A 13,352-nucleotide genomic window follows, 5' to 3' on the forward strand; every position below is an offset into this window, starting at 1 on the left:
TAATAAGCATTCAGCATTGATTTGATATGAGTTTCTCTCAATGAAAGTGCTAGTAGTCTCAAGAGCCCCTTATAACGTAAGTTATTCAAAAGTACAAATTGCCTGAATGAGACTATTGGGATCACCAACAAATGACTCAAGAATGAAATAAAATCATAAATTTAGCACCGGCATAAAAAGAAGCCTTCCACACAGTATAAATTACTCTCAGAATTAATAAGTTGAGGAAAATGCCAAGTACTCTGTTTAATAATCAATTTAGTCAACATATCCACTGCAGTTAAACAATTCCTCCCCCCCCCCCCCCCCATACGGATTCTCTGGTCTAGTTACAGATTATTATTGAAGAGCTGGCTGCAAGTAGAACATATTTTTGATATACAGGCAATGAATTGTGAGACTTCCATTTTATAAAGATTAGATTATTTTAACAAACACAATAAATCATTATTGTGACAAATATCCTGCATCCCTTTCCTTCTCTGCCTCCCCCTTTTTCCTTAATCCAGAGCCACACATTTTTTGATCACAATTTCAACTTGTTAATCTGATTAAGAACTTTTGAAATTGTAGCATTAGAAATTATTATGTTTTGTCGACTGGTGTGGAGAATGAAAACATATTTGACCAGAGTAATTTTTTATGAAAGACATTGCTCCTGGAGAATCAAATAAAAAAATAACAGAAAGGTGTCATAATAGTACTCAGCAGATCTCTGTTATATCACTGATCTTTTATGAAGAGCAGGAATATCTATATGAAATATTCCTGTTGAGTATTTTTTTGAATTCTAGAGGCCAACTGTTTTGTCATAATGTGCTCTATCTTAATGCCCTGAGTCACCTTGACAAAAGGGAAAAACATTACGCTTCAATGCCTGAAGTCATTATAGATGGATCACAGATTCAGATTCTCCTTATGAAACAAATCATCCCTAATTTCACCTCAATCAATTCATAAGAATAACAAATAATCTATATTTGGTTGGGCAGATTTGAATTGGAACCCCAATCTCCAGTGCCTTGACCACTGCACCAACATATTGCAAAAATTGTGAATAAAAAGTACAGAGATTATTGCAGTGGAGCATGTCCAAGACAAGGTGATTAACATTCACAGCAAATAGCTCACATGGGGAGAGCACTGTCATATAATTTGTTGACCGTGAATTAAATAATTGACCAAAGAAGCAGACTTAAGTGTTCTTGAAATATAAACCTGACATGAAAACAAACTAATAATATGTCTCACAAGGAGACCAAACTCGCAACTTGATTTTTGTAATTTTTTATATTTACAGTATGTGATGTTCAGAACTTAAATATGACTCTTCCTAAACAGTTCAATGTACTCTCAAAAATTCTCAAGAAAATTGACATTGTAGTTTTCTGAACATCTTTAATTTGCTAAACCTAGGCAATTTTTTTGGTGGGCCACATGGCTTTGTGGTACAATGTTCGCCTCCCACCTGCACTGTCTAATTTTGATTCCTGGCAGATAGAAATTTTTAAACAAATGTGCATGTTCTCTGAGGATATCTATAAAGACACACAAAGATGGAAAAATAGCGAATTGGTAATGACATTTTAATTTAAACACTCTTTATTAACAATCTTATATACAAAATGAGTAAGTATGAATTTATGCTTGCAATGAAAACTGGAATTTTGTGTGGGATGTGAAGTTAGAAATAAGATGTGCATTTTTTTAAATAAAAATGACAATTAGATATGTGATAGTTAGCATGTATTTGATGAATTTTATATTTAAAAGATGTAAGTATTCAAACTGAATAGGAAAAAAAATAGTGCTCAAAACAAGCTCAAACCAGCTACTGACTTTTTTCTCTTTCAGGTTTCTGTCTTTTACACTTATTTTATGCTTAACATGTAATTTTGTTTCAAAGTTTTGCTTTGGCCAAAAATAAAACAGGGCCACCCATGTGGCTGTGAACACTGTACTATAAGGCACATGGTCTACTGAAAACTTTGCTTTGTTTAGCGAATTAAAGATGCTGGGAAAACTTCAAAGCTGATTTTATTGCAAATTTTTGAGAGTTGCAGCATCTACTTTGGTAGGTTGAGATTTGAATCCTGAATGTCACATACCATGAATATAAAAAAATGACAACAATCCAATTGCCATGTAGTCTCCTTGTCAGAAATAAATTTAAAGATAGAGAGTATAGAGACAATTGCTGTACTACAGAATGTGTAATGGTTTTTGGGGTGAAAATTACATATATTTGCATATACTGATATTGGCCATAACTAATATTTGACATAATGGGCAGAGAGAATGAATTAAAATTTTAGAGTACTTTGAAGGGCAGATGATGCTGATGATCACAAGAACATATTTAATTCAATTCCATCTAAAGGGTTTAGAAATATAACAGACTCCTTTCGAAATTGAATCAAAATGGTTATGAAATGCTCAATCAGACAAAGTTCCCCTAAGTATTAGAACACCTGAGAATTCATTTTTCTGTCATTTTTAGCATATATGAACTCCACTAAATTTTATGTCCATTCAGTCTCATTATATCATTTTCGATGAACTTTATTCTGATGGCTGAACATAGCAGCATGAGAGGGATCCACTCTTTTGAAACAATAATGGATCATTCCTATGGGACATTTTTCACTTTGCATTTTATGATTCAGCAACACACTGAACCAGGTCCTGTAAATTGTGCAGAATGATGACGCTAGCAAGGTATTGGGACATCATCTAAAGCAATACCCAAGATCCTGAGCAAAATTTATTATACTGGGAAAGCCTAAGTTGGCACAGTAGTCAACAGACATGCATTCAGTACTGTTGGCAATTTATATCTCGCTGAATATCTTTTAAGCAGGGGAAAATGAAAAGAAACCTGTCTGATAGAACTAGCTTTCTTGCTTGTGGTTCCTGCCTTAATCTTCTTGTCAAATCTCTTAGCGCAATAAATTTTGGTTATGAAATCAACATCATACACATGAGGTATTAAATATTAACCGATAGAAAGCTTCTCAAAATAATAAAGCAAGAGGTGTGAAAAGTCCACAAGTCGAAGAGCCTCAGAGAGCTACCACATAGTCACTACAATATACTCGCACTCTGCAGAGAATATTCAGATGGCAACAGGCTGATTTTTATTACTTAATTACAAGAAAAATGAATACAATTTACAACTAATTTAAAATGTCAGACCCAAATCTCATATGATGTTTACAAACTGCGAAGTTATATACCACATTTAATACTTATTCATTAACTGCAGGGGACACTTTTAAATTCGGCTGTTCATTATGCTGGTGAACATTTCCATCACTTTGCTAACAAAGCTTTGTGAAAGGATTCATTCTGACTTGTGTACTTCTTTAGACCAAGAGGCATTAACAAGTGCTCCTGATGGCCCAGCCCACTTCTGATAGTCTTCAAACTCATTCCGAGTGCACATAGGTTTTGTCGTTTCTGCGCCTCATTACCATCATCATTAGTTGAAAATTTCTTTCTGTGTTTAATATTAGGTAGAACTCCTTTAAAGTTATGCATAGCATTTTTTTCTGGTGTATCATTAGATAATTCACGTAACATGGGGAACTTATGATCCAGATACTGTGGATTAAAAATTTCGTGTGATCTTTTAAACTTTGAAAGTTGGTCATTGTTCAGCAGTATATTTAAATAGCACTGTCTTACTCGGCTGTCATCACTCAGTTTAAGTTTACCTAATCCTCTACCAAGAGGTGAGAATGGATCAGCTAGTAATTTATGTTTCTGGGTGGGATTCTTGTCTGAGATAGACTGGGTCAACTGCTTCACAAACTCTCTTACAGTTGTCTGAATGGATAGTTCTGCTGCCCATCTAATATTTTTATCAAAAGAAGTTATATTTGAGAGACTGCCAGAATCTCCACTTGTTTTTAAGCTATCCAAAATACTCTGACAGTTGCTTTTTGTCTCATCTAATTTCTTGCGCCATCCACCAAAAAGTTCCATTGACTTTATACTATCACTTCCATTATGCTTCAGTTTCTTATTTTTTGATGAATGATCTTCAGAAATTCCAGAGTCTGTGCTAGTAGTATCACAATTAAATGCGGTCGCATTTAAGTTAATGCGTTTTGCATCACCTGCGACATGTTCTTGCAACTTTTCTTTTCCACCACCATTTATTTTAGCTTTCCTCTGAGAATTTATCTTCTTGGTATTAAATTTATTACTTCTTCTAAGCATGTTGTTCGGGAACAACTCATCTTTCCAGTTTGTAACCTCTTCTGTTTCTGCCTCTCCTGCACAGTTCACATCATTTGTCAGTTTTTGTGTGTCAGCCACATCTTCTGCATCCATAGAGTTTGTTTCTTTACTAAGCTGCTTGGCCAAATCTTCAATAAAATCTATGACAACTGGACCAAGAATATCTGTTGGAATCTTTGGTTTTGTTTCATTAATCTTTGCCCTTTCAGTTGTGAAACTAGAGTGATTTTCCACACACATTTTCTTTGTTTCTGATCTTTTATCACTGTTTATAGTTGTACCTGTTTCAATTTTTCGTGTCCGAATGCTTAGGCTTGGCTTGATACCTTTGAGATTGCATTTATTTCCTCGTACAGCAAGAGTCATTCCCAAATATGGAGGAGCAGGTGACACGCGTTGCTTGTAAATACATTCAAACATTCCTGTGTCAGCTCTCTTATCCTGTCTTCTGTCTACAACAACTGCAACATACAAAAAAAGAAGTAGATCATACAGGAAAAAAATACAAACTCTGCAAAGAAGCAAAACAATATGCCATTACTGTCTGAAATGTAATTTGGATAGTGAAAGAATGCCAAATTTTATATTACGCTATGAAACAGTGTTAGTACCATGATAACAGTCATCTATGAACTATACAGATTTTCAAGAAAAAGATTTATACTTAAGTAACATCTTACCAAGCATGTTATGGACAGTAATGTACAGCTAATCTTAGGTGCATCTTATTAGATCTAATTTTTATATAAATGTGCTGGATGTTTTGTTTTCAACTTACATGAGGAGATTTAGGTCACAATATTAATAATATTTTAATTTTATTTTCAGATGTTACAGTCCATTATTAACAGTACTATCTAACCAACTGCTTCCGAATACATAAGGACCTACATGAAATCAGTTCTTTAACCAGAATCAGAGACTGGTAACTGACTTTATACACAATCTATTGGGGGAACCCAAAATGCTCACAACTACTGACATATTTTAGCAGGAGGGAAAAGTCTCATTTTATACTCAGTAATGTATATCACAACATGACACTATACGAATTTATCTTCTTTGCACATGCTCACATACATAAAATAAATGAGGTGAGATATATCTTGTTGAAAGAGTCTTGTTCCATATCATGTGATCTGTTGACAACAAGGATTTACAGAACACAAAATAAATAAATAAAAAGAGAAATTGTGCAACCTAATGTATGCAATGAAATCTTGCAATTATTTTATTCTGAATTCAACACCTAATAACATAGATTTTGTTGCCAAACAGTTTTGAATGCTTACTGAAAGCAAAGGGAATCTGGAGCAAGTATTAGCTACCAGTTGGATCACAGGTGTTTGATAGCTGATGGTCCTCAAATCTGGGGGTTAGCTACAAATAATGGGAGATCTGAATACATAGGTATGGACTGAGGTGGCAGGATTAGGAGGCAAGGCAGGGTAGCTTATGGTGGACCTACATTGAGTAAACACTACATAAGCTCAATGTGGAGCCTATGTTGAAGCAAGTAAGCACTGATGTAAATGCTGCCCCTGTTGTTTTCTGGGCAGGGATTAGCCCCAAGACTAAAGGAAGAAAGACCTCTGCAGACTTTCAGAAGCCAATACATCGAAAGGAAAAACATGCTGACTGATAGCAACGTGCTACCAACCTGCCCTGGAGAAATAATTGTTGATACAAATCACAATAGGGAAGTTCAGAGCAGGTGAGACATAACAAAAAGGATGAGAAGGAAAAAGCTTCCTTTTCATTCATTCAGTGTCTATCCTGACCTGAGGTTTTCTGGGCAACTTTTCTGAACTCTCCTCATTTCTTAAATCTCACCAGTTCTTTCCCTTCAACCCTCTTCTTTTCCCTTCAAGCCTTCTGCCAGAAGACAGAGCCATTGGCTTCAAAAGCTTGCACAGTTCTTTAACCTTTATATGAGTTTTCTTCTGTTGCCACTTGTGGAGTGAATTTTTTTTAATCTATCCAATTATATTATATTTTCATAGTTGCTAAGGAATGTTTGTGAAAATTTATTGCTTAAGATGTGCATACACTGATACACTAAAATGTTAAGACCACTGCCCATCCCAATGCTGGATGTCACCAGGTGGTGTTGCAGGCACATGACATGATAACAAAAGCATGTAAATGGAGCTGACACAGATGGGGGGTCACACTAGTGAAGATATAGGCTGCAAATGGTAAAATCCGTTGAGATTAGTGACTTTGACAAAGGGTACATTTTTATTATACAGAGTCTGTGACTGAGTATCTTGAAAATGGCAAAGCTGGTCAAATGTTCATGTGAGCATCTACTGAAAGAGCTAGAAACACAGTAAAACTACCACTAAGCACTAAATGGTTAGACATCTATGACTCTTCAGCGAATTTGGGGTTTGGAGGCTTGTCCACTCTGTAAAGTATGATAAACAGTGATCTGTGGCATCTCTGCCAAAAGAGCACAATGATGGTGCATGCACAAGTGTTTCTGAGCACACTGCTCATCACGTGTTATTGAACATGGAGCTCCTTAGCAGACCATTCCTACACAGTCACATGTTTATCCAATGACATCATCAATTATGACTGCAGTGGGCATGGGACTATTGGTATTTGACTTTTGATCAATGGAAACATGTCAGATCTTCGGGTGAATCACATTTTTGCTACACTAGGATGATGATCGTCTACACAAATGCCATCATTGAGGTGAACAGTAGCTTGAAACGTGCAGCATGCCACAGACACAGGCTGGTGGGAGCAGCGTTATGCTGTGGAAGACATTCTTCTGTGCTTGCATGGGACCTGTGGTTGTAATAGAAGACAACTGACAGCTGCAAATCACCTGAGTCCCTTCACGCTTGATGTCTTCCCCAACAGCAATGTCATCTTTCATCAGTGTAATTGTCTGTGTTTCAGAGTTGGAATCATGCTACAGCGGTTTGAGGAGCATTATAATGATCTCACATTGATGTCTCAGTAACCAAATTCACCTGATGTAAATCCTATGGAACCCATCTGGGTCACTATCGGGCATAATTACCGTGTACACAAATTACATTACCTGTGTTAGACATTTGATGCCACATATCTCCACAAACCTACCACCAAACGGTCAGTTCCCTGATATGCAGAATCAGTGATGTATTTTGTTCCAAAGATGTACAAACAAGCTATTAAGTATGTGGTTGTAATGTTTTGTCTCATACTTCAGAAACATACAAGGGGCAGATTTTCCATTGTGATAATCTGCATTACTATTGCTGTTAATTCACTATCAGTATTTAAATTTCAGTTGTACAAAAAAAATATCACAATGATTTGAAGACATGGATGCATAAATAAGTTTTACAATTTCTTTTTTAACTTTCATATCTGATACTAGCACATGATCAAAAAGATAGTGAAAATGGGAAACATTTTAAGTATAGTAGTATAACTCCAGGACATCTGCTGAGCATTTGTAATAACCTCTATGTAGCCAATACTCATGAAATCTCTATTCCCAACAGTGCTAAATGTCTATATGTTAAATATGAAGTGAACAGATTTAAGTAAACTGAATTTTTTTTACTTTTTTTTTTTTATTTACACATCAAGTTCCGTAGGACCAAATTGAGGAGCAAATCTACAAAGTTGTGGAACATGTCAGTACATGAAATTAGAACATAAAAGTAATAACAGATAAAAATAAATGTTTATGAACTTGAAAAAAGTCAGTCCATACATTTAAGTAAATGCAATCAACAATGCAACAAGTATCAGCTTAATTTTTCAAGGAACTCCTTGACAGAATAGAAGGAGTGACCCCTGAGGAAACTCTTCAGACTGGTCTGAAAGCATGTAGATTGCTGCTAAGATTTTTGAATTCGAGTGGTAGCTTATTGAAAATGGGTGCAGCAGTATACTTCACAACTTTCTGCACAAGAGTTAAGGAAGTCCGATCCAAATGCATGTTTGATTTCTGGCAAGTATTAACTGAGTGAAATCTGCTTATTCTTGGGAATAAGCTAATATTATTAACAAGAAATGACAGTAAGGAATATATATGTTGAGAGGCCAATGTCAAAATACCCAGACCTGTGAGCAGGGGTTGCCAAGAGGTTCGTGAACTTACACCACTTATCGCCCGAACTGCCCATTTCTGAGGCAAAAATATCCTTTTAGAATGGGAAAAAGTTACCCCAACATGTATTACCATATGACATAAACGAATGAAAATAAGCAAAGTACACTAATTTTCATGTCGAATGATCACTCACTTCAGATACCGTTCAAATAGTAAAAATTACAGCATTAAGTCTTTGAACAAGATCCTGAAAGTGGGCTTTCCACGACAGCTTACTATCTATCTGAGCACCTAGAAATTTGAACTGTTCAGTTTCACGAATCAAATGCCCATTCTGTGAAATTAAAATATCAGGTTTTGTTACATTGTGTGTGAGAAACTGTAAAAACTGTGCGTACTACACTTACATACAAGCCCACCTAAAATACGGTGTAATATTCTGGGGAAATTCTCCAACAGCTCTGAGCACATTCAGAATCCAGAAGACTCCTTTAAACCCATCTTCAGAAAGTTGGAAATCCTTACACTGCCTTGCCTCTACATTCTTGAGACTCTAAAATTTTTCAGAAACCACGTAGTTCCAACTGACCCCACAGTTGTAAAAAATAATAAAATACATGAACACAACACCAGGAAAAATGCAAACCTGCATGTTATATGTACAAACACTCAACTGTGTAAAAATAGAGCTTTCCACACGGGCCTCCAACTGTTCAACAATCTTCCACTACTATTAAGTCCATCAAAGACAACATAACATTTAGCAAAGCCGTGAAGTCATATTTGTTGTGTCACTGTTTTTACTCTGTAAATGAATACTTAGAACAGTAATCTTGCTGTTTGTGTTAAATTGAAAACATTGAGCAATATAATACATTAGGATACTATAGGCCTATGTTAATATATATTAACAATGTTAAATGATATTTTACGACATCTGCAACACACTGTGTACCATCAGATCACATGGAATAAATAAATAAATAAAAGTCTTACTGTGATTTAGCATTAGTTTATTTTCTACAAGCTATGAACTTAGGTCATGCACTGCACTATTTGAAACCGAGCCAATGTTGTACACAGCATCCTTTACTACCAAGCTAGTGTCATCAGCAGACAGAAATATTTTAGAGTTACCCATAATATTAGAGGGCATATTATTTATATAAATAAGGAACAGGAGTGGCCCCAACACTGATCCCTGGGGCACCCCACCACTTGACTGTACCCCCACTCAGACCCCACATCACAGCCATTCTTAACATTGTGAATAATGACCTTTGGCTGTCTGTTGCTTAAGTATGAGGTGAAACATTTGTGATCTACTCCCCATATTCTGGAATGGTCCAATATCTGGAGCAATATTTTGTGATCAACACAATCAAATGCCTTAGTTAAATCAAAAATATGCCTAGCATTCGAAATCTTTTATTTAACCCGTCCAGTACCTCACAGAGAGAAGAGAATATAGCATTTTCAGTTGTCAAATGACTTCTAAAGATGAACTGTACATTTGAGAGCAAATTGGTGACATAAAATGATCAATTACCCTTACATACACAGCCTTTTCAATAACTTTAGCAAACACTGATGGCATAGAAAGAGGTCTAAAATTATCTACATTATCCTTTTCTCCATTTTTATAAAGCAGGTTTACTACTGAGTACTTTAATCACTCAGGAAACTGACCATACCTAAAGGAAAAACTACAAATATGGCTAAATACAGGGCTAATATGTGCAGTACAGCACTTTAATATTCTGCTAGGCGCCCCATAATAACCATGAGAGTCCTTAGTCTTCAGTGATTTAATTATTGACTCAATCTCCCTCTTGTCTGTATCACAGAGAAGTATTTCAGACATCAATCTTGGAAAGGCATTTGCCAAGAAAGTTATATGATTCCCTACAGAAACTAAATTTTTATTTAATTCACCAGCAATGCTCAGAAAATGATTGTTAAATACTGTACATATATCTGTTTTATCAGTAACAGAAATATTTTTACTGTGAACTGACTTTATATTGTCGACCTTGTGCTGCTGACCAGACGCTTTCTTCACAACTGGCCATATGGTTTTAATTTTATCCTGTGAATTAGCTATTCTATTTGCATACCACATACTCTAATAACATTTTAAGCACCTTACAATACTGTTTGTAATGGGCTACTGTAGCCTGATTGTGACTACATCTAACATTTTGATATAATTGCCACTTTGTTCTATCCAGGAGAAGTTGAGAGTGCAAAATTCTTGGGATTACAGCTTGATAATAAATTCAGTTGGGAGCAACATACTAACAACCTGCTAAAGTGCCTAAACAAGTCTGTGTTTGCAATGCAAATGATGTCAGACATAGGAGATACAAATATAAAAAAAAACTGGCATATTTTGCTTATTTTCACCCATTATGTCATATGGTATCATATTTTGGGATAACTCCATAAACACAGAAAAGTTTTTTAGAGTACAGAAGTGTATAATAAGAGTAATGAGTAGTGTAAATCCAAGATCATCATGTTGAAACCTATTCAAAGAATTGGGCATATTAACCACAGCTTCTCAGTATATTTATTCCTGAATGAAGTTTTTTGTAAATAATACATCTCTTGTGATTCTTGAGTTTCTCCTGGCGTATTTGATAATCAAAATATCCACGGGTATGCTGCCGGTCTATAGTGTCCAACGGGCACAATATTTCGGCGATCATACATGTCGTCGTCATCAGGTGAACTGACGGATTGAGCTCCTGTGAACGTGCCGGCACGGAGATCCGTACGCTATGGCTGCTCAGAGGGAACTGGGTTCGGTCGCGGCAGCGGCCCTATTTAAATACCCTCTGCCCGCGGCGCGCTCCCTCCGCCGTGCAATTCACCCACCGGAGCCTTGAGTTTATCTCACAGGAATTACTCAAACTACATTTGCAACTGGCTAGTAAGTTCACTTCTTGTTCCTGGGATTGGATTGATGGTGTCACCTGGGTGTCAGCTGATTCCGCCCATAAGAAGGCTACGGGACATCAAACAGCTAAGTTCTCACGGCTCCTTGACAAACCATCTCTGCAGGTTCCATACAAGACTGTCATCAATTTGAGTGGCATGGTGTTGAGTGATGATGCGGTCTCGGTTTTGCAGAAAGGTCTCAACTTCGCTCCCACCCCCAAGTTCACTCCAGTCGCAGAAATTGTTAGTGCTGTTGAACAGGTTGCAGCTCGACTTCCGCCAGAATCAGCCGAGGAAATACGTCATGAAACTTGTCGTGCATTGACGAAATCCAAGCCGATGAAGTCAAAAATCAGCAGTAAAGAGAGGGCGGCCATTCGTGATCTGAGGGAGAGCTCTGAAATTGTTGTCTTACCGGCTGACAAAGGCAATGCTACAGTTGTTGTCTCCCATAAGGACTACACTGATAAGATGCAGAGCCTGCTAAATGACGATTCCTACTGGAAGATCAGCGTTGACCCTACAAAGAAGGTGGAGAACAAGACGAGGGCACTTCTCAAGGATGCAGATTTACCGGAGGGTGACGCTAAGAAATTGTTACCCCAAGGTCCGGTACCGCCTAGACTATATGGACTCCCGAAGGTTCACAAAGAGGGGGTACCATTACACCCCATTGTCAGCAACTTCAGGGCACCTACATATTTGTTGGCCAAATACCTGACGGGAATATTAAGTCCTTATGTGGGTAAATGCCCTCATCACATCCGTAATTCTGTGGATTTTGTTAAATGCCTTGATAGCTTCAGGTTGGATGAGTCAGATATCATGGTGAGTTTTGACGTCGTTTCCTTGTTTACGAGGGTACCCCTGCGAGAGTCACTAGAATTGATTTGTCAAAAGTTTGACGAGAAGACCACTGAACTTTTTAGGCATGTCTTGACTTCCACATATTTTCTTTTTAATGGAGAATACTACGAACAAACGGAGGGAGTCGCCATGGGTAGCCCACTCTCACCGGTGGTAGCGAATTTGTACATGGAGAACTTCGAGGAGGAAGCCTTGTCGTCATCTGTATGGAAACCTACTTGCTTTTTCCGTTACGTGGACGACACATTCGTCATCTGGCCACATGGTATGGATAAACTCCTTGACTTCCTTACACATCTAAACTCGATATACCCCAACATCAAATTCACTATGGAGACTGAAACGGAGGGTAAATTACCTTTCCTTGACGTCTTGGTCAAGAGAAGGGCTGACGGCACCCTAGATCATGGGGTGTATCGGAAGACTATGCACACTGATCTGTATTTGCACGCAGACAGCTGCCACCACCCTTCACAGAGGAATGGGGTCCTTAAAACTCTAGTACAGAGGGCGCGCACTATCTCTGACGCAGAGTGTCTACCCCAGGAATTGGAACATCTGAGAACTGTATTTCGAAAAAATGGGTACTCAGAGTGGCAGATTCAACGTGCTCTCCGCCCAACCACTGCAGCACAACCTGTTGAGATGGATGAAGTCACGAGGGAGGAGGTAGGCACTGCATTTATTCCATACACAGGTGCACTCTCGGGGAAAATCGCCCGCATTCTGAAGAAACACTGGGTCGGAACTGTGTTTTGTCCTCCAAATAAAAGTCGTGCACTGGTGGGGAGCGCCAAAGATGACCTGTGTTTGAGGAAGACCGGCACGTACCAGATTCCGTGTCAATGTGGCAAGTCGTATATTGGTCAGACGATGCGTACCGTCAAGGATCGATGCCGTGAACACCAGAGGCACACTCGACTGATGTATCCGAGCAAGTCGGCGGTCGCTGAACATTGTTTGTCGGAAAATCACACCATGAGTATGACCGCACGAGGATTCTGGTACAGACGTCGAGATACTGGGACAGCGTTGTTAGAGAGGTCATCGAAATTCGCACCAATGACGACCTCATAAACCGTGACTGTGGCTATAATATTAGCAAGGCGTGGGAACCACCGATCGGGTTAATCAAGAGTAAATCGAGCAAACGTATAGTTGTGACGACCACGGCGGACAGAGTCATCACACCGACGTCATCTCAGACGCCGTCGCAATCTGTTCCACCGCG

The 13,352-nt window shown here is 37.9% G+C and overlaps 1 protein-coding gene across 1 annotated transcript in view; it reads right to left on the minus strand.

The window, feature by feature from the left end:
• Positions 1-3,201: 3,201 nt before the first annotated feature.
• Positions 3,202-13,352, minus strand: part of LOC126455501 (tubulin glycylase 3A-like) — a 156,904-nt gene continuing 146,753 nt past the window's right edge. The window contains exon 10 of the mRNA XM_050091251.1: positions 3,202-4,706. Within this exon, the coding sequence (XP_049947208.1) occupies positions 3,313-4,706 (1,394 nt within the window). The 3' untranslated portion in view covers positions 3,202-3,312. The remainder of the gene's footprint in view (positions 4,707-13,352) is intronic.

Source organism: Schistocerca serialis, chromosome 2 (genome assembly GCF_023864345.2).
Source record: "Schistocerca serialis cubense isolate TAMUIC-IGC-003099 chromosome 2, iqSchSeri2.2, whole genome shotgun sequence".
NCBI classification, from domain to species: domain Eukaryota; kingdom Metazoa; phylum Arthropoda; class Insecta; order Orthoptera; family Acrididae; genus Schistocerca; species Schistocerca serialis.